At 41.5% G+C, this 17,679-nt stretch overlaps 1 protein-coding gene across 3 annotated transcripts in view; it reads left to right on the top strand.

The window, feature by feature from the left end:
* The first annotated feature begins 744 nt into the window (after positions 1 to 744).
* The window catches only part of ptpn13 (protein tyrosine phosphatase non-receptor type 13), a 41,413-nt gene continuing 24,478 nt past the window's right edge, over positions 745 to 17,679 (top strand). For all 3 annotated transcript variants that reach the window (XM_054612300.1, XM_054612302.1, XM_054612299.1), the window contains exons 1-7: positions 745 to 833; positions 6,040 to 6,159; positions 8,891 to 9,057; positions 10,174 to 10,239; positions 11,513 to 11,698; positions 12,020 to 12,107; positions 14,988 to 15,620. In XM_054612300.1, the coding sequence (XP_054468275.1) occupies positions 6,045 to 6,159; positions 8,891 to 9,057; positions 10,174 to 10,239; positions 11,513 to 11,698; positions 12,020 to 12,107; positions 14,988 to 15,620 (1,255 nt within the window). In that variant the 5' untranslated portion in view covers positions 745 to 833; positions 6,040 to 6,044. The remainder of the gene's footprint in view (positions 834 to 6,039; positions 6,160 to 8,890; positions 9,058 to 10,173; positions 10,240 to 11,512; positions 11,699 to 12,019; positions 12,108 to 14,987; positions 15,621 to 17,679) is intronic.

Genomic DNA, 17,679 nt, shown 5'->3' with positions numbered 1-17,679 from the left:
CACAAACTGATTACTTACATTTCCTGCTCGGAATATTAGTAGTAATTTTCAGCTTTTGTATTCATATAAGTCTCATTTGTGTATTATATCAGAGTAAAACAGCCCCAAAGAAACACATTTACACACACACACACACACACACACACACACACACATCTGCACCTTCCTTCTGTAACATTTTCTGTATTTGCTATAATGCAATGCAACATATCTTTTGTTGTTGATATGAGCAAATATATTAAGGTGTATTCTTCTAAACAAAAGTTGCAAAACTACATATAAATCATTTATCAAACATGTTTCTGTCTCAGTGTACATTTTTGCTCCCGGTTGTGTGTGTTACTATAGAGACAGTTAAATGACAGTCCCCCCTCGCAGAGAGCCAATGGACGGCCATAGTAAGGTGTCTTGTTACTCCCCAAGTCTGCCCACGCCAGCTCGGGCTAAAGGAGGGGTTACTCCTCCGCTCCTCTCCTCCGCAGTTATGGTGACTCTGCTGCGCTCGAAGGGAGCTCAATGCTGCGCTGTGTTCATCAAACACGACTTCTAAAAAACAATTTTGCAAGAAGATATTTGTGTGTTTGTTTTATTTCCAGGCGGCTCGGATAACAATAATAAGTGGATTCTTTTTTTTTTTTTTTTTTTTTTTTTTTTTTTTTTTTTTTTTTAATAGCTGACTGTGGAGACCTGTTGCCTTTGCTGCTGCTTTAGTAAACTACTATGTTGCTTTGTGGATGGGGTGGCCTCTGGTCCCGTTTGTGCGCACACTCATAGCCTCGTTGGAGTACGAACACTTCCCTTTGATCAAGTGATTTTGTAGCGCTTCTCCACCGGTAAGTTTAAGCACACTTCAACGTGACGTTCACTGTCCCCGGGAAAACTGACGATTGGACTCTGTTGTTGCTTGGCTCGAAAGCTTATGCCTTTCCCCCACCTTAATAAACCTTGTTACTGTGGTTTGCTCGCTTTTTTAATTCTAGTATAAAGTCTGTTTGTTGATATTAACCTGAAAGTATTGCTATATTGTGTGTTTATGTCACAACAATGCTGCTCCTGCTGGTGTCTGACATGGGGCATCTTTGGCCACAGCAGTGACTGTATTTTAAGTTAGGAGGGAGGAGGAGACACTGCTCCATAAATACCAGGGTGTCTGGGTAGCAAACCGCTACCAGCACCATTTGAGTTATTTTGAGAAAAAGGGTCAACACTTTTGTCAACATGTCTAAGTTTAACAAAGAGGCGTAATGACAGTGCGGACTGAAGGTTTTATGGGGGTTGTAGGAAGGCAGTTTGTTCCCCCCTCCCCCTTCATTACCATAGAAAAGTAGTAAAGTTAGCTGAAAGCCAAAGGTCATGAGGGATTTGAATGTGCCATTCAAGCCCAAAGAGAAAGGTGGGGAGTGTGATTGAGCAGGATGAACATTCCCCATCTTAAGTGGTTATGATGGAGATGGTGTGAGCATCATCATAGGAAAAAAATGGGGAAAAACAGTCAGTGGGTTGGGTTTGTGTGTATGTGTGTTGGAAGAGAGAGGGGGGGTGTGGAGTGAGGTTTTGCAAAACCATGCTCTGCATGTCACGGTACTCATAGCAACCCTGTGATTAACAGAAATGGAGCGGATGAGGTCGAGACCAAAATGAAAAGTGAGGGCCATAGGCCCAGAGCGGGGCTGATAATCATGGAATAGTCATGACTTTCTTTCTGGCGGGTCCTGACCCTGGCTGAGCTGAAAAACAAAACGCCAACATCCAGGGTGGGCTTATTGGTTTCGGGGAAACCAGTCCATAACTGGAAGGTACCAGGTTCAGGGCTGTAATGGCCAAGGCGTCCATCAGCAACCCTTTGTTAAACTCATTGTAAGAAAATCTGGGAAAGCATGTCGGCTAATTGACTAAATTGTAAGAGGTTATGATTAATGACATCAAACCACCGGGTTCTCGCTTTCATTTAGGTGAGCCACTGCTTCTGTTTAACTCGGGCTACGGTTTTCTTCAAAAGACACTTTTGCCAGGCACAGCTTTGAATGCAACCACGATCCGTTTACTGCTTTTATAGTTTTACAGCTAGAAGTGAATGTTAACTTTCTGTGCCTTCAGTGTCTATCGTTTTGATAGCATACAATCTGGTTTTGGTTTGCTGTATGCATTTTGAAAACATCAGTCCTTACGTCATCAGTAATGTTGGTTCAAAATACATTGTGATCCAGGTCTTCCTATCCTCAGTGTATGTTTTGAATTTGTATCGTGTGCTAGCACGCTGCATAATACAGTACGATTCTGGGAATAGAGGTTCACTCAGAGTTTGTCGTTGAATTTTCCTGGCATGAATGACTTCAGGAAGATTTTCACCTCAATGCTGGCGAAGAGCACCTCTTCTCATCGGCTTCTGTTCCAAATGTGTTTGCCAGCTGAGACTACAGTTCTGATGTTTGGAGGATATGAACAAATTCCTTCTCATATCTTATGTTACGAGTTATGCTTTTGGAAAGTGGAATCTGGCGTTTTTATTGGTCATTGCCTCGAAAGTGAAGCTCCTGAAGTTTCGAGGATCAAAGAAAAGTTTTCAAGAGAAAGACGTACATGATTTTTGATGATCTTTTTGTTCCTGGCAAATATAGAGGGATGAGCACCGAAAGAAGGAATTATTTGTTCCTTTTTGGTATGTGTTACTCAGCTGAAGTGCAAGGGGATTGTTTTCAAATCCATTTCATGGGTTGTAGCTGTGTCACAGAGAGGAAGGTGGGAGGAAAGGGAAAGCTTCACCTAAGTGCAAAGCAAAGAGCACTATCACGTTTCCAGGATTATTTTCTTTAAAATCCTTGTGACTGTGGCCAAGACTTTCAAACACTTAACAGCAGCAGCACGCTAAGCCTTGTTTAGGGCTTTCTCTCTCACTTTAGTCTGGGAATACATGGGAATACCTGGGAACAAACATCCCCTCTGTTTGAAAAAAGAAAAAGAGAATGAGGCGCTGAAGTGGTAAGGGCTGTCTGCTCTCGCTGTTTTGGGCCGCTGCCTCCTAAGCCCCTCTCAATAATGAGCAGGACCATAGTCCAATGCGAGAGGAGCTGGCCTGCACAGCAGCCTCAGCGCGGATAAAAAACATTCCACTGTAGGTCTCTGTTGAAATAACAAGGGCAGCGAAACAATCAGTCTTCACAGCACCCGCTCTCCCCATTCTCATGGGTAATGAGCAAGATGGGTAGTAACCCACTGCGCCTCAGACTTCACGCCTCCCATTGACTAGAATGGCTAACCTGCATTCCTGCATTTATAAACATTCAGTCCTGTCACATGCTTACTCATTAACTCTCTTCTCCAAACCCGGATTCATAGGACGGACCTTGTTCCACATTTTGCTCTCAGAAATAAAGCCCAACACTAATGAGGCTGCTGACCCAGTTTATGTAAAGAGTTTATTGATAAGTGTTATGCTCAAATTTAGCTCATAATGCTAAACACAACAAAACTGGTGCATAGCTTTGTTTTTATAATGTTTAGTCAACTTGGTACGTTTTTTGCCAAACTAGCAATGTGGCTTCAGGGATGGTAACGTTCATCTCTGTTTGTCAGTCCACCGCTTTAGTGCGGATTGAAATATCTCAACAACTATTGGATTGATTGGGATAACATTTTGTACAGACAGTTATGGGTGCTAAATGATATATCCCAATGACTTTGGTGTTCGCTCGCCTGTCCAATCACTGCATGACTGTGATTGTTAGCTTCAGAAAGTTACAGAGATACCAGTGTTGGAAAGGTGTTGGGAAGAAGGTTTCAACACTGGCGCCTTGTCTTGTCTGAAATTGTTCCTGTGATGGTATCCGCTGATATCAAGTTTTAACTTCTGTAAATAAATGTAAAATATCAAAAACATGGTCTGTTTAGACCACAGGTGTAGTCCAAGCCCACAGAGAACGTGCATTTAGCTAAACATCACAGAATGCAGCCAAATGTGGGTATGGGAATCTTTGCCTTTTTGTCACGCTTTGTGTTTTGGCTATACTTTGAAAAAACAGTATAAATATATATATTTTTTAAGACAGTGGGGCTATCGAAAATGAAAGTTGATGAAATATGGTGAACTTTGGTAACCATCCCAGACGAGTTATGCTTGGTTGATCCTGCATAGGAGTTATCCCTCATTTCCTCTGTTTTCATCTCCTAGATTTTTGTTTTGATTTATAAAATCCTGTGGGAAAGCTGTTGTCTAGCCAGTCCTGATATAGCCTGTGCTGTGTATAATGTGGGTTTGCTCAAAATCGTGAGGAACAAGTGAAAAATAGCCTGCAAAAACATCAGAAATCTATCTAAAATTGAATGTATGGATTTGTTTTCAGTCAAGGTATCATCAACAGAGTTGTTTGTTATATTGTACCATGACTATCTATCAGTTTGTGGTCTAGATCGTTGGGCAGGAGAAGAAAAATGTAGAAAAATTATAAAGGCTATCGCCAACAACAGGTTGCCAGCATTATGATATACAACAGTATCATCATATATAATTCTAGAGGAAGAAGGAAAGATCATTTCAGAAAGGACTTGGGCAATTACAAAGAAGGTTTCATGGACTTAATGTATGTAGGCAGAATCTGGTTTGGCTGTGTAACCACAACAAAGGGGTGAATGCAACCTTTTTTGTCTTTAGGCAGATTGTAGATTATAGGAGACACTACAGATGACTGTTAATCTCTATTTTGGCTCAATCAGTCTGAGTTTGAGATGTCCAATTCAGAGATCACAGGTCTCTCGTTGTGAAGAGGTTAAAGCATGGTAACCTTCTTCTCAAGGGAAGTGGCACAGTTACTTATTATACCAGTTACTTATATGCTTATACATTACACTTATTAATATCCTCAGCTGTTTCTTTAGTCCTATGTGAACGCTTTGCATTTCCCAGAGTTTTGTTGTATAGTTAATTTATAATTCTTTATCTTTTTCATTTATTTTTTAATTCATAATTTCCACATTGTTCTTTATTACACATTAAAGCCTTTTTCCTTTTTCACAGTCTCTGTCTCATTTTCAAACAACCCATAGAAGACAGACAGTCTGTGGGTCACATGAGTTCAAAGTTTCCCCTGTAGGTATGGCGTGTTGTGGCTTGCGTGCAATCTGAATCCATGGGAGATCCTGTAGATGCTGTTGTGTGATGATATATTTACATATTATACATCAGAAACTACATTTACCCTATCAATGCTGACTTTAGGATGATGTAATCTACCTAGCTTGAGCTTGTCCCAGGTATAGTTTCATGACATGTAATCAGAAAACAGATGCGCTAGTTATTACGTACATGTAGAGGAGCAAGCAGCTTTAAGACCACACTAAAAGAGTGGTGTTTTGTTTTTCTAGATTAGTGTCCACTTCAGTTGGAAGCTGCGATCTCAACTCTCATAAACTGGTTAAAGCTCCCAAGTAATAAACTGCTAAACTTTGTTGAGTGTAACTCAAGTAAAGCAGGGTGTGTGTGTCTGTCTGTGTGTGAGTGTGTGCATGCGTGCATTATGTGATTGCGTTACATCCTCTGTTGCAGAGGACGATAAGACGGCTTTCGTTTAGAAGACGTGGGAGTTTGCCCAAGGACACGAGAGGGGGAAGACTGTTGATGTTAAATGCATCATTTCTAAGGGTTATTGTAGTGATAATGGCAACGTGGGCTTATTCGCTTTAATCTTAGACTGTCTGGGCAAGTAGGGTGTGGATTCTGTCAGGATTAGACTTGTGTGAGGATTATGATTCTCAACTGAATAAAGATATTTCATGTTGAGAATGTATATGCAAGTTTCACTTGTAAGTTATCATGATCCAGGACTTTGTCTTGAATTAAAAACCCTGAGTTATATATTGTTCTGATGAGCTCTTGAAATGTGACGTGCAGAATCAGATTTCTCTGTGTGTTTTTTCGGTCTTATTTTACCTTTTATCCATCATATAAAGAAAGCATGATAGCCCTTAGGGTTAAAGCTTATTTCTATGTCCATGTGTGCTTATTTTCTGGTATAACTCAGCTGTCTTCTCTCTCCTCCCGCACAGGGAAGATGCATGTGTCTCTGGCAGAAGCCTTGGAGGTTCGAGGAGGTCCGCTCCAGGAGGAGGAGGTCTGGGCAGTGCTCAGCCAGAGTGCTGAGAGCCTCCAAGAACTCTTTCACAAAGGTATGATAAATACGTGGAATCAAGTGTGCAAAAAAAAGTTTCCTAGAACCTTTTGTACCTTCACACAAAAATCGATTTGCCTTGCATATTTTCTCATGTCCTTCCTGTCCTTTTATTGAACAGCCTACTAAAACTGTCAACACTACTTTTATTTTATTTTTTTTAAATGAAGGGGCTGAGTAAAGAAAATCTTCTGGTGTCCAGATCCCATGATTTTGTAGGTGCTATTTTGTGTTGACAAATTGATGGGTTCTGGATGAGAGTGATTTCCTTTTTGATAAATGCTGTGATGGATGGCAAAGTAAATTATAGTTTTCAGTCACACTCAGGCTCTAAAATAAGAATAAAAAATGTTTGGTTGCTCTCAGTAAAATCACAACATTCAATCAGTGCATTTTGTTGTTGGCATGACTATGTTGCATACTGGTTTGGCCTCATTAGTACAATTGTTTAGCGGGCGGTTTAGTTTCTTTTGTTGCAATCATTTTTATGAGTCATCTGTGCCTGTAAGTGTGATCGTCCTTGAAGCCAAAGAGAGATAAGACTGCCCGATTTCAGAGTGTCTTTGTAACTAAAGTAAACTTCAGCAGCGGGTGACTAAGGCAGATTTAGCTCTGGGGACACTGGAGAGGATGTGAGTCAGCAACACTGCAGTGCCCAAAAGTTAGGGTGGTGCCTTTCCTCATATGACTTCCAATGCACCTGATTATTGGTAATAACCACCTGAACTGTTCACCATTGGCCTGTGAATTTCCACGAAGCGGTAATCAAGATTTAGTAGTGTGCATGAACCAGCTTGTCCTCCACTTCCAGTTTTGCTGACTGTTTCTCATTGCAGACAATCCTGGCATATAGTGGAAATTCCATGTCATCAGTGTGGCCTGTAAATATGCCTTTCATGCGGAGGTCACATTTACAAGAAGAGATTGTGTGCGAATCCTCTTCAGTTATCAATGCTCATGAGATAAAGTTCTGAACTTTTTAAGGACAAAATGCAAGGCTTGATACTTGACTTGTGGATTATCTTACAATAATATTTAGATGTCATTGTGCTGCTGAGATTGTGACTGTCAAGACATCCTTCTTTTTTCCAACAGAGTGTAGTTGTGTAGCTATACTGAGTAAATTGTGGCCTCTCATGTGTCCAGTTTTAGACTGCTGAGTGAAGCTAAAATTTGAAGAGCAGATGTTGGAACCGGCTATTATGGAGTCCCTGAGCTATGTAAAGAAGTATGTTAACCACACGAGTGGATTAATAACGGCAACTTTTTAAACTTAAATTTGATAATTTTGTTAGATATCCTGGTCAACTATTGAAGTAATGTAGAAGTAAATGTCTGTTGTTTTGCTGAAGCAGATGAAATGTTTTTTAAGTGAATGTCATACCTTAGATGTACTTTCTTTCTGTTTCTGTCTGGGCTGCAGTAAAAGTGGATGTCAGCGGTTTCCTAATGTATGAAGTGGGCCAATGTACAGTTGACTTGGCAAACCTTTACACGTTTCAGACACGTTTCAGACATTGTAAATAGACTCACATTATCAAACCCTAGTTTTAAGGATGTAAACACTAGCGGTTAGTTCCTTTTGTTTGTATAAGAACGATTTGTTTGAACAGGCAAAGTGTGAATATTTCAGATTTGTTACAGGAGTTGCTCCTCATGCTTTTGTCTGTAACGTATCTGGGATCAAATAGAAAATTGGCATTTCAGAAACAGTTTTTCCTGTTTGTCTCTCAACCTGCTCCTGTGTATGGTCCTCTACTGCTCTACATCTGCCAGCCTGTCACTCTAATGGCATGTTTGCTGTGGCATTGAATGCATGGCACACTTCACAGCTTGTGAGCTTCTACTTTTAGAGGGCAGCTTCTTAGTATAATAGTTAAGAATTATTCACCATCCCTGATATGTCAGATAGCAGCTCATCAGACAGACATACAAGCATTAGAACATATTAGTCAGACAGTCAGTTTCCCATCGTTTGTGCTGATATCTGCAGTTAATTTTATCTGTTGATTTTAGTGTGTTATCCATCATGAAACAAATTAGCTCAGGCTGAGTCATGGACTTCTTCTCACCTCTATTGTGTTGGATACACCTAGTAACCCAGTCTACTCTTGAGTAAGCTTTTTCAAATGGTCACACGAGTTTTAAACAGGAAACTTATATTTACTTAGTAAATTCCAGCTTTTGAAAGCAGATATTTGGTGCCTCAAATCCAGTTCCTCTGTTCGTCTCACAGCTTCTCTCAGAGTCGGAAGAAAAGAATTTTGCAGCACTGCTCAAACATTCCTTTGTGTATTTTTAAAACGTCCTTCGACCATAGCGCAGGCTGCGGCTTCGTAGGAAAAGAGAATTACGCCGTGTAGCCATTCCTTTCTGCTTCTATGCCTCAACAGTTATTTTCTCGCAGGCTAAGAAAGCAACATGTGTTTTTGTTTACTTCAATCATCTGGAGTTTCCATATACGTCGAAAAACCTAGCGAGAAACCTCCACTATGGTTGGAGATGTCTACAGTTTGCTGCATTCAGGCCGTAAATGCTGAGACTAAATTGTATGCTATCATCAAGCTTGAAAACACAGAACTTCACTTGAACACTGCGTGTGTGTGTGTGTTTGTGACAATGGCTGGGAATTTAAATAATGGAAATCCTAAAATGCTCCCGTGTTTGTTTTCTTGTTTTGGTTCCTGATTGTAATCTTAAGTGGCTGAATTATCTGTCTTCCTCTCCAGACCCTGCAGCCATGGGCTTCATCATCTCTCCCTGGTCCCTCCTGCTCATGCCCTCTGGCAACATCTCGTTCACGGATGAGTATGTCACCCAGCAGGATTTAAGAGCCTTCACAGCTCCAGAGGTCCTGGGAGGGGCCTCCTTGACTTCGGTCTCTGACATAGAGAAGGTATAAACATTTACATAACCATTGGATTGAATGAAAACCACATCTATTGTTTAGTCTACAAATTCTAATGCTTCGCTGGTGTGAGTTTGATCACCTATTGCCAAATCGTGTGTTTATAGTCTATTTACAGCAAAATCCTGTTGATAAATTAAGTTCAAACCACATAAATATGTTATTTTATTACCCTGTGGACCCATGCCATGTTCTTCTGAGGTCTATTTGTCAAATGGTAGGTGTTGTTGTGACAGAGCACTTAGGTGTTTAATAAGAGGACATCTTTGCTCGAGTAACACCGCGGAGCATTCAGAACTGAAGACGTAATCAACCATACGTCCTGCAATGCACGACATCTTTTACATACGCACAGAACCCCACCCCCTCTATCCGACTCTTCCCGTCTGGTGGAGCTCAAATCTTGCATGACTGGATTCCCGTCTCTGGCACGGCCCCTCAGACCTCAACACAGTTTTCTGCTGAGTTAGTTTTCCAGCCTGGTCCCGTCTCCCCAGCTGACTTATTTCAGTGTAGAAAATCTAATCTGCTTCTCTCATTATCAGAGACGTGTGGGTAAATATAAGTCAGCTGCAAGTGCCAGGATTTTCCCTTCACTTTTTTTCAACATTTGTGGTGGTATTTTTGCTTTTAAGGGTGGCTTGAGTGTGTCTTTAGAGTCTGTCTCTGTTCCTGAAAGACCTTGAAGGCTGTGTTGCATTCTTTGGCAATCCCTGAATTATTCTTTCCTCTACCAAGCCCAACATTCAGGGGAAGTGATTTATTTTCCAAGCTATGAGTGAAGAGTAATAAGGAGAGGAAAATGGAAAAATGTTTTGGATTCAGGCTGTAAGCCCCGGTCTTTTTCCTTTCCAAATAAGAATTAACTCAGCTTTTATTAAAACTCCAGCTTTAGTCTATCTCTCTGTCTTCCACACAGGCAGACTTATATTAATACAGTTCAGTGCTTAGTATTATCTGATTGAAAGAAAAACCTCTATATTCCTCATATTTCTTTGTTCTCTCTATTACTTTACTCTCTTGTTTTTGTTAAATGTTCTTTTCTTAAGAGACCAAGATTAAACGAAGTATAAAAGCTGATTATGAAACTTTTTTTTTTCACAGATGCACATGTACTCTCTGGGGATGACCCTGTTCTGGGGAGCAGACTATGAGATCCCCCAAAGTCAGGTAAATCATTACCAAGGATACATCTATCCAAATGGAAAGGGGTCACAATATAGGACCATGTTTACACTGTTGGTGACATGAGCAACAAAAAATCTCTACGTTGGGTTTCTCAAATGGGGCTGAACCAACTGGACAGGAACTAGGAACAAGATGCCAGTACATTAGCATTAAGTTGTCAGATTGATGCTCTTGTGGCGTCAATTGTTTTACTATCACACTTGCCAAGCACATTAAGAGTTGAGATTGTGGACTTCTGGAACAGCTAGAACAAAAGGGAAGCGATCAACAGTTCAATCATGCCTCATAAACACACTGAAAGCAGGCATGATCTTTGCTAGTGGAACCTTCTTGAATGAGATCCGTATCTGAATACCTCATCTGCATAAGGAAAGGTGCCGGCTGTAAATACCCTCTGGAATGAGTTTGCATCTGCCAAGACTTCTGGATATGATTTGGCTCATAATGTGTTGAGTGTCAGCCAGGTGTAAAACACAGGGTGTTCACATTTGTGAGAAAATACCGCCCACAGTTTAGAGACGTGTGACTCACAGTCAAACTTACTGTCCGAATAGCTTCAGCGAAAGGCTCAGGCCTCACCCATGAAGGAGGTGCTATAATAGTGCTAATTGTAGCTGTAAAGTTTGTACCAAACATTGGGCCAAATGCAGCATGTGATTGTTTCTGACGCATGCAAATGCAGTCTCATAAAAGACAAGAAGAGGACACACTGGCTGTATAGACACTCGATTGCCCAACAACCACTTCCACTTTACAAAAATGGCATCAATGGGAAGAGAATACAGATAATTTAATGACATTGTTTGCATTGACATATATTTATTTAAAACCCTCTACCAGTAAAAACCAATGTAGCTTGGTTTTATTTAGTATTCACAGACTGAAATCTGAGAGTTATTCCAAGAACTCCAAAAGAAGTAATTTATCTTGGTGAAACTGATTAAATTTACTCTGCAAAATATGAACTGATGTTTTTACAGGTTTTTTTATGGAGTTTTTAAACATCATTTTGAGTGAAAAATAGAGGCACAGCTTAGGCTTTCAGTCTAAAACAACATGTAGTCGCTGGACATTTAAAGTAGGTTATGGGTCTGTGCCATGCTGGCAAGGTTTGCTTCCTTATCTGAACATAATAAAAGTCAACACTGTGATACAGATATCAGATTCAGGGATTCAAATATAGCTTGTCCTTTTATAGTACATACTGCCCCTCATTGTTTGTGTGTTAATGAACTTCCTTCTGTTTGCTGTGCAGCCTATGAAGTTGGGGGAACACCTAAACAGCCTGCTCCTCAACATGTGTGATGATGTTACACTGAGTCGAATGTCGCTGCGCACGGTGCTGGACATCTGCAGCAAACACATCAGAAACTCCACTTGTGACCCTCCCTTCTCCTATATCAGAAAACTGGTCCGGTTGGTGCTGGGCAGCCTTTCCCAGGTAAGCAGTTTTTTTCTTTTATGTGGGTCGAATACAATATTCCTGATTATGTTTTTATTGGCTCACACTTCAAGCTGTATCCTATTCAAGTGAAAATTAAAAGACAATTATCTGCTCCATCAAAACACAGCGGGTTTGTTGAATTACTCAACCCGATAATGGGGCTTGTGCTGATGGAACATGATTTCAGGATGAATGACTCAGAGGGAAAGACCCCTTTAACTTTCCCCCCCTCCTTGCTCTGCTCTGCCTTTTTTCCCACACACGCTCTTTGTTTTTGTTTTTCTCTCTTACTTCCACTCGTTGCCATCTTTCTCTCAGCTGGACGGTCTGCTGACTGATAGAGAGTCTCTTCCGGAGCGGAGTAAGGAGATTCGGGAGAGGCTGAGGGGCAAGGGCTTGCCCTCAGGTAAGATGAGCTGCACTGACACACACACACACGCACACACACACACACACACACACACACACACACACACACACACACACACACACACACACGCATTGAACACAGAGATGTATTTGCTTGGTTTGTTGTCCATGGAACATTTCTGTGGTGTGGAACAAGTCTTTATTTACGCAGTGATTCAGATTTCTTGGATGCCAGTGCTTCATGATAAAAGGGTCTGGTTTCTATTAGTCTTCAAAAACTCTTCTTGTTTTTCTTAATCTAAGTTCTGCGTATTCTTCAGTTGACTGGCACAAAGTGTGGATCAAGGACACCAGATGCTAGATTAAATTGTGGCGATGATGAGAATAATATGTGTAATTGGGTCAAGAGAGGATATAATGTTATTTCTTTCTAATGAATAACTGAGGTGATGACTGAGTGTAGTTGAGGACACTGTTTATGTGTTGGAAGTTGTCTAAATGTACTTCTATGCGGAGAGAATTGGATGTAAATGCCGTCTCTGGTTGTCAAGCTATTCATCACTCACACCCTCACTTTGTGGAAAAGAATCGAAAGTAGACGGGGATCAACACGCTGCAACACTCGAATAAGATTTAATTCAGGAAAATATGACCAAATCTTCCCAGTGGTTTCTGGGAGAACTCCGGCACAAACATGGCAGTCGTCCCGATTATGTAAGCACGGCATGGCATTGATTACAGATGCATATTTTGGAGTCACCAGTGAAGCTGCTGGTCTGCTGTTTGTATCAGTGCTTTGTTTTCCCTGGTAGAGCACCAGCCAGCCCTAGGGAAAGTACATGCAAAGAGTATTACTCAGTTCTTAAGAGCCTTTCTTCTCAAGGAGCAGCTCCCGCCTTTATGCCAGTAGTTCCAAGTTGAACTTGCTGCCAGGGGAACTCAGTCATTGTCTCTTTTTTTTCTTTTGCATATTAAGTGCCATCAATTCTTTATTGCCATAGTCCATACGACGACCACACCGACCACACTAGTATTTACTGAAGAACTTGTGGTTAAAACTGACTTCATTGAGATATAACACATCCTGTTTTTATTTTTATTTTTTACTCAATCTAATCCTTGTATGCTTCCCAGCGTTCCCGGAAGACAGCCTCTGGGTCTTTGATGTCTTTCCCTGTTAAGATCAAGCATATGCTTTGTAGATTAAACCACCACATGCAGAGTTTTTTTACAGGACTTGACGTCTCCCTCTGTGCAACTCCGTTTCTGCATCTCTTCCTCTTGTTTTTGCTCCTGCTTAAGCACATGTTTGCCTTCTGTTCATCTCTTTCCCCTTTAAAAGGAAGAAATGTCACTGGCAGCTGTTTATATTCAGCTTGTCTGGAAAGGCAAACTTAAAATTTATGGACAGTCAAAGAAAGCAACATTCATTATTCGGTTTTGAGACAGACACAGTGATAGATGGGCTGGACGGCTGTGCCAGAAATTGATCATTATTGTGGCGCCGTATGCTCCATTGTTTGTTTTTAATAATTGGGAGACTAGCTACTGAACAAAACAGACTATATGCAGGAATAGATAGTACCCCTCAAAGTCAAGAGCAGCAAAGCATTTTTCTTTATATGCTTTTCCTTGTGCTGTTGTTGGTTTTACTTTACTAATTAATTAGTTTGCTTTGCTATCCATGGTTGTTCCATTTTCACCCCTGGTGCTGTATACAATAAACTTCCCATTGCTGCTACTTAGTCAAATTAAATGCCATTGAATTCAGCAAATAAACATGGGAAATTCAGTGGGGGTCAGATTAGAAACACTGATGTTAGAATTTAGGGTACATTTTAGAAGAAAGGAAGTTTTTTTCAGGAAGTTTTTTTCTAAACCATTTTTTCTAACCATTTTTTCTAAACACATTTTTTCTAACCATCTAACCAGCACTGTGTCAGGGTTGCCAATGAAAACATAGAGTATTGTATAATATACTACATCTCTATTTATGACTGAGTGTGAAATCTTGCCTACCCAATTATCCATTTACTGTAGCGTATTGCCTAATCTTAGTAGATATATATATATATATATATATATATATATATGTATATATGTACGTATATAAAAAAAAAAAACGACTGAGGAGCGTATGAACGGCATTCTAGTTTTCATTACATTCAATAGTGTCCCAGTGTCATAGTGTTTTTTGTTTCTAGCACAGACCTGCAGGTTTTTTAATCCGTGTTTGCTGCGTTTCAAAAATGTAGTTAGTCTGCTGCTGGCAAACGACAGCTTCTGCTGCAGCTGATATATTAAGTGCTGTGGGTTTTTGGCAGCCAGTATTTTCTTTCAAAATTCTCCCAAGAAAAATGACATGTCATGATGTTCATGTTGTAGAGGTTCATTGCAACAACACGGAGAGCAGGTCAGACAAGCCATTCGACTCCTGTAACTCTGCAGGCATAACGCTGTGGGTTCACATCTTAAATTCCTCAACACGCACAGTGCTTGTAAACTGTTCAACTCCTGACGATGAACTCAGTTGTAATTATCTTCTAATTGGAACAAAATAAATTACGGTTTTATCATATTTTAATATACAAGAACTACTGACTGAATAAACAGAATAAAATAGAAACAGAAACTAGTACGAATATTCTTTCTACATATAGGCCTCTGGGAGAGGAGGAGAACAATATGAAGAGATGAAGGTTTGTTTGTAACAGCAAAAACTCAAATCAACTTTCACCCCTGGAAGAGGGGCCATGAGAGGGCTGAAGCAGGTCCTCACTCAGTCTGTTGTTTCCGTGCCAGGGTATTAGATCAAAGGTGGGGGAGTGCACAGTCGAAACTGTCTCGACACTTGAGTTCTGGCATTGTGAGCTTCTGCTCGTAGTTTAATAAAATGTCTCTTCTCTCCGGTTCCCAGGGAGGAGTGCCGCCCCCAGGGTTCTGGAGCGCTACAGAGCCAGGACTCAGGAGCAGACGTCACTCAATCGGGGCCTCAGTCGTTCCATGGGTTCCCTGCCAATCCAGGACCTGTTGAAGGGGGATGAGGGTGCAGTCCTACAGTATTCCCCGACTGACTATCGACCCAACTCTGAATCACCCACAGAATTCTACCCCAAACCCCCGTCACTCTCACACCAGCACTCCTATCCCTACCTGCACCCCCTTCACCCCCAGCAAAAGGGTCGGCCCGTGGAACTAGACCGGAGATCTTTACCCTTCCACAGTGGGGACTTAGGCCCCAGTCAGGCAAGGAAATACTGGGCTTCCTCTGTGGACTTGGCTTGCATTGACCCAGAGGCTCTACGTTTTGGGGCCTTGGAGGATGCACGGAGGGGCAGCAGTGCCATAAGTACCCACTCCATAGGCAGGCGCAAATCGCCCTTGTGGGCATCCAGGGAGAGGGATTCTCACTTCTCCGAGTTTGGTGGGCTGAAGAGCAGGAAGCCTCATTACCACTCGGCCCTGTCGGTGGGCTCAGGACTCCCCGGCACCTACGACAAGATAAAGGAGAGACATCGGAAACTTCAGGTGCTAAGGCAGGCAGTGGATGGTGAGTATACCTTCTTAACATAAAAGTGCAGTAAAGAGGAGCAGTTCCTTGAGTCCTTCGGGTTGAACGTAAAGTTTTATGTGTTTGTGTTTGAAATATTCCTTGTGGAATGTACAAAGCAAGTCTCATGCTACATGATTATAAATCAAACTGGTTTATGGTTTTGCTTACGTAGGACATAGTATGCTTCATCAGATGTGCTTTTCGTATGGTTTGCAAACTTCAGAAACCGACATCTGATATAGGCAGGGGCGCTTTTTTTTTGTCACAGGATTTCTGTATCTTCTCGAAATCAACCATCTGAGATCCACACCCACTTCAGCTTCACACTGTGACTAGCCAGGTGTGCGGGGGTGAAAAAGTAGTCGAGGTTTAAACATGTCTAAGTGCAAACTATGGATGCCTTTCAGGAGAAACTGACTATAATGTGTGCTGTTTTCCTCATATTTAGACAAAATCAAGTCTCAAAATCAAGTTTTTTCTAGCATAACCTGACTCTTACTGTACACATGCCATATATTAGATTACCTTCCTTTTGTCCATTAACAAAAACATAATCCTCATGGATTTTCTTTTAGTATTATGTGTGAAAAGATTTCATCTTGACACTTATATTATCACCCAATATCTACAAACCACACCTGTTTTTCAAGACCAAGCTTCATTCAGATCCCTTTAGCTCTACCTTTTTGATTTTCCTCATTGCGACAGATCGCAGTCAACAATCAGCTGGCCATAAGTATTGCAGAATAATGGGATTTTGGTGACGGGTTGGAGCTTGTGCTGGTACTTTGTCAGAACATGTAGTGGCTGGACTTCAACGTTTAATGAAACGACATGGATGTTATGTGTGAGGGGGCCCACAATAACAAACGGGAAAACTCCACCTACGTTCTCAGCTTTAGTCTGCTATTGAGACAGAAAACACAGTCATTCAAAGTCAGAGCTGTGTCATTAGATATATGGGAAATGTCAAACTGGTTTGGTGACGTTAATTCACTAGGCAATGGATGGGGGTACAGCTGCTTGGGTGAAAGGCTGCAGGGAGACAGCCATCAGCTGGGCCGATGTGAGAGGAGAAAATGTGACAGCGATGGGATGACGTGAGCAGACAGACAGCCGGACTAGTTACAGGTTTTGTGTCCATCTGTAACGGCCGTGTGGGATGGGAGAGCAGGGTGCTGGCTCCAACAAGAGTATCGTTGGTGGTGGCTGTGCAGCGGTGTTTTATACAGAATGTATGAGTCAGTGGTACAGAGGTTTCCAAATGGCTGATTGTAATTACAGGCCAGCTTAAATCTAGCCCGCTGCTAGCTGTCACACATGCTATAGAGCCAAGTTTCTCCCCCCCCAAACATATGACTTCAAAAACACACACATAAGCACACATACTGTACCATGCAAGGTATTTACAGACTTAAAACAACAAATCACATGCTTAGACCGAGCACACACAACACAATTGTTGAACACCTCGGCAGTCAGGCCCAAGAGCTTTACGTTTCCCTCGGGAGATTATTGAATTCTTGGTAAAGTCTCCATCAGGAGGCCGGTTTTATGCAGAGTCACAAGTGGCTGTATGGGTCTGCTGACCATCTGTGGACAGTGGAGGAGCATCAGGGATGAATGGTTTCATATAATAAACCACTTCTTCTACCTCTTCTCTTTCCTCCTCCGGCTGGTTTCCTGCACTCTCCAGCTCCCTCAAACTTCCAGCCTCCCTGCTTTTCTGGCAGCTATTTTTAATGCTGACCGAGCCACCAACCAACTGCATTCTTCTCCTCAGCTGCGGTTTTCGTGACCAGCAAGTCCAGCCTACCTTTCCTTCCCTCCCCTTTTGCCTTTTGCTGATTGTAATCAGAGGCGCTTGGCATTTTCTGTTTCATATGACGGTGTGAAGAGACGAGCAGAGCTTCTCTGCCTAGCAGAGTGTTAGAACAAGAAAATTAGAATTATGAGTAGCGCCCATGCGTTTGTGTGAGAGGATTATCTCTGTGTATTTTTTCTGTCAATAGCTTTTAATTGATATTAAACTATGGTTTATGTTAGACACTATGCT

This window comes from Anoplopoma fimbria, chromosome 14 (genome assembly GCF_027596085.1).
Source record: "Anoplopoma fimbria isolate UVic2021 breed Golden Eagle Sablefish chromosome 14, Afim_UVic_2022, whole genome shotgun sequence".
Taxonomy (NCBI): domain Eukaryota; kingdom Metazoa; phylum Chordata; class Actinopteri; order Perciformes; family Anoplopomatidae; genus Anoplopoma; species Anoplopoma fimbria.
This window is presented reverse-complemented; position numbering and strand designations above follow the sequence as displayed.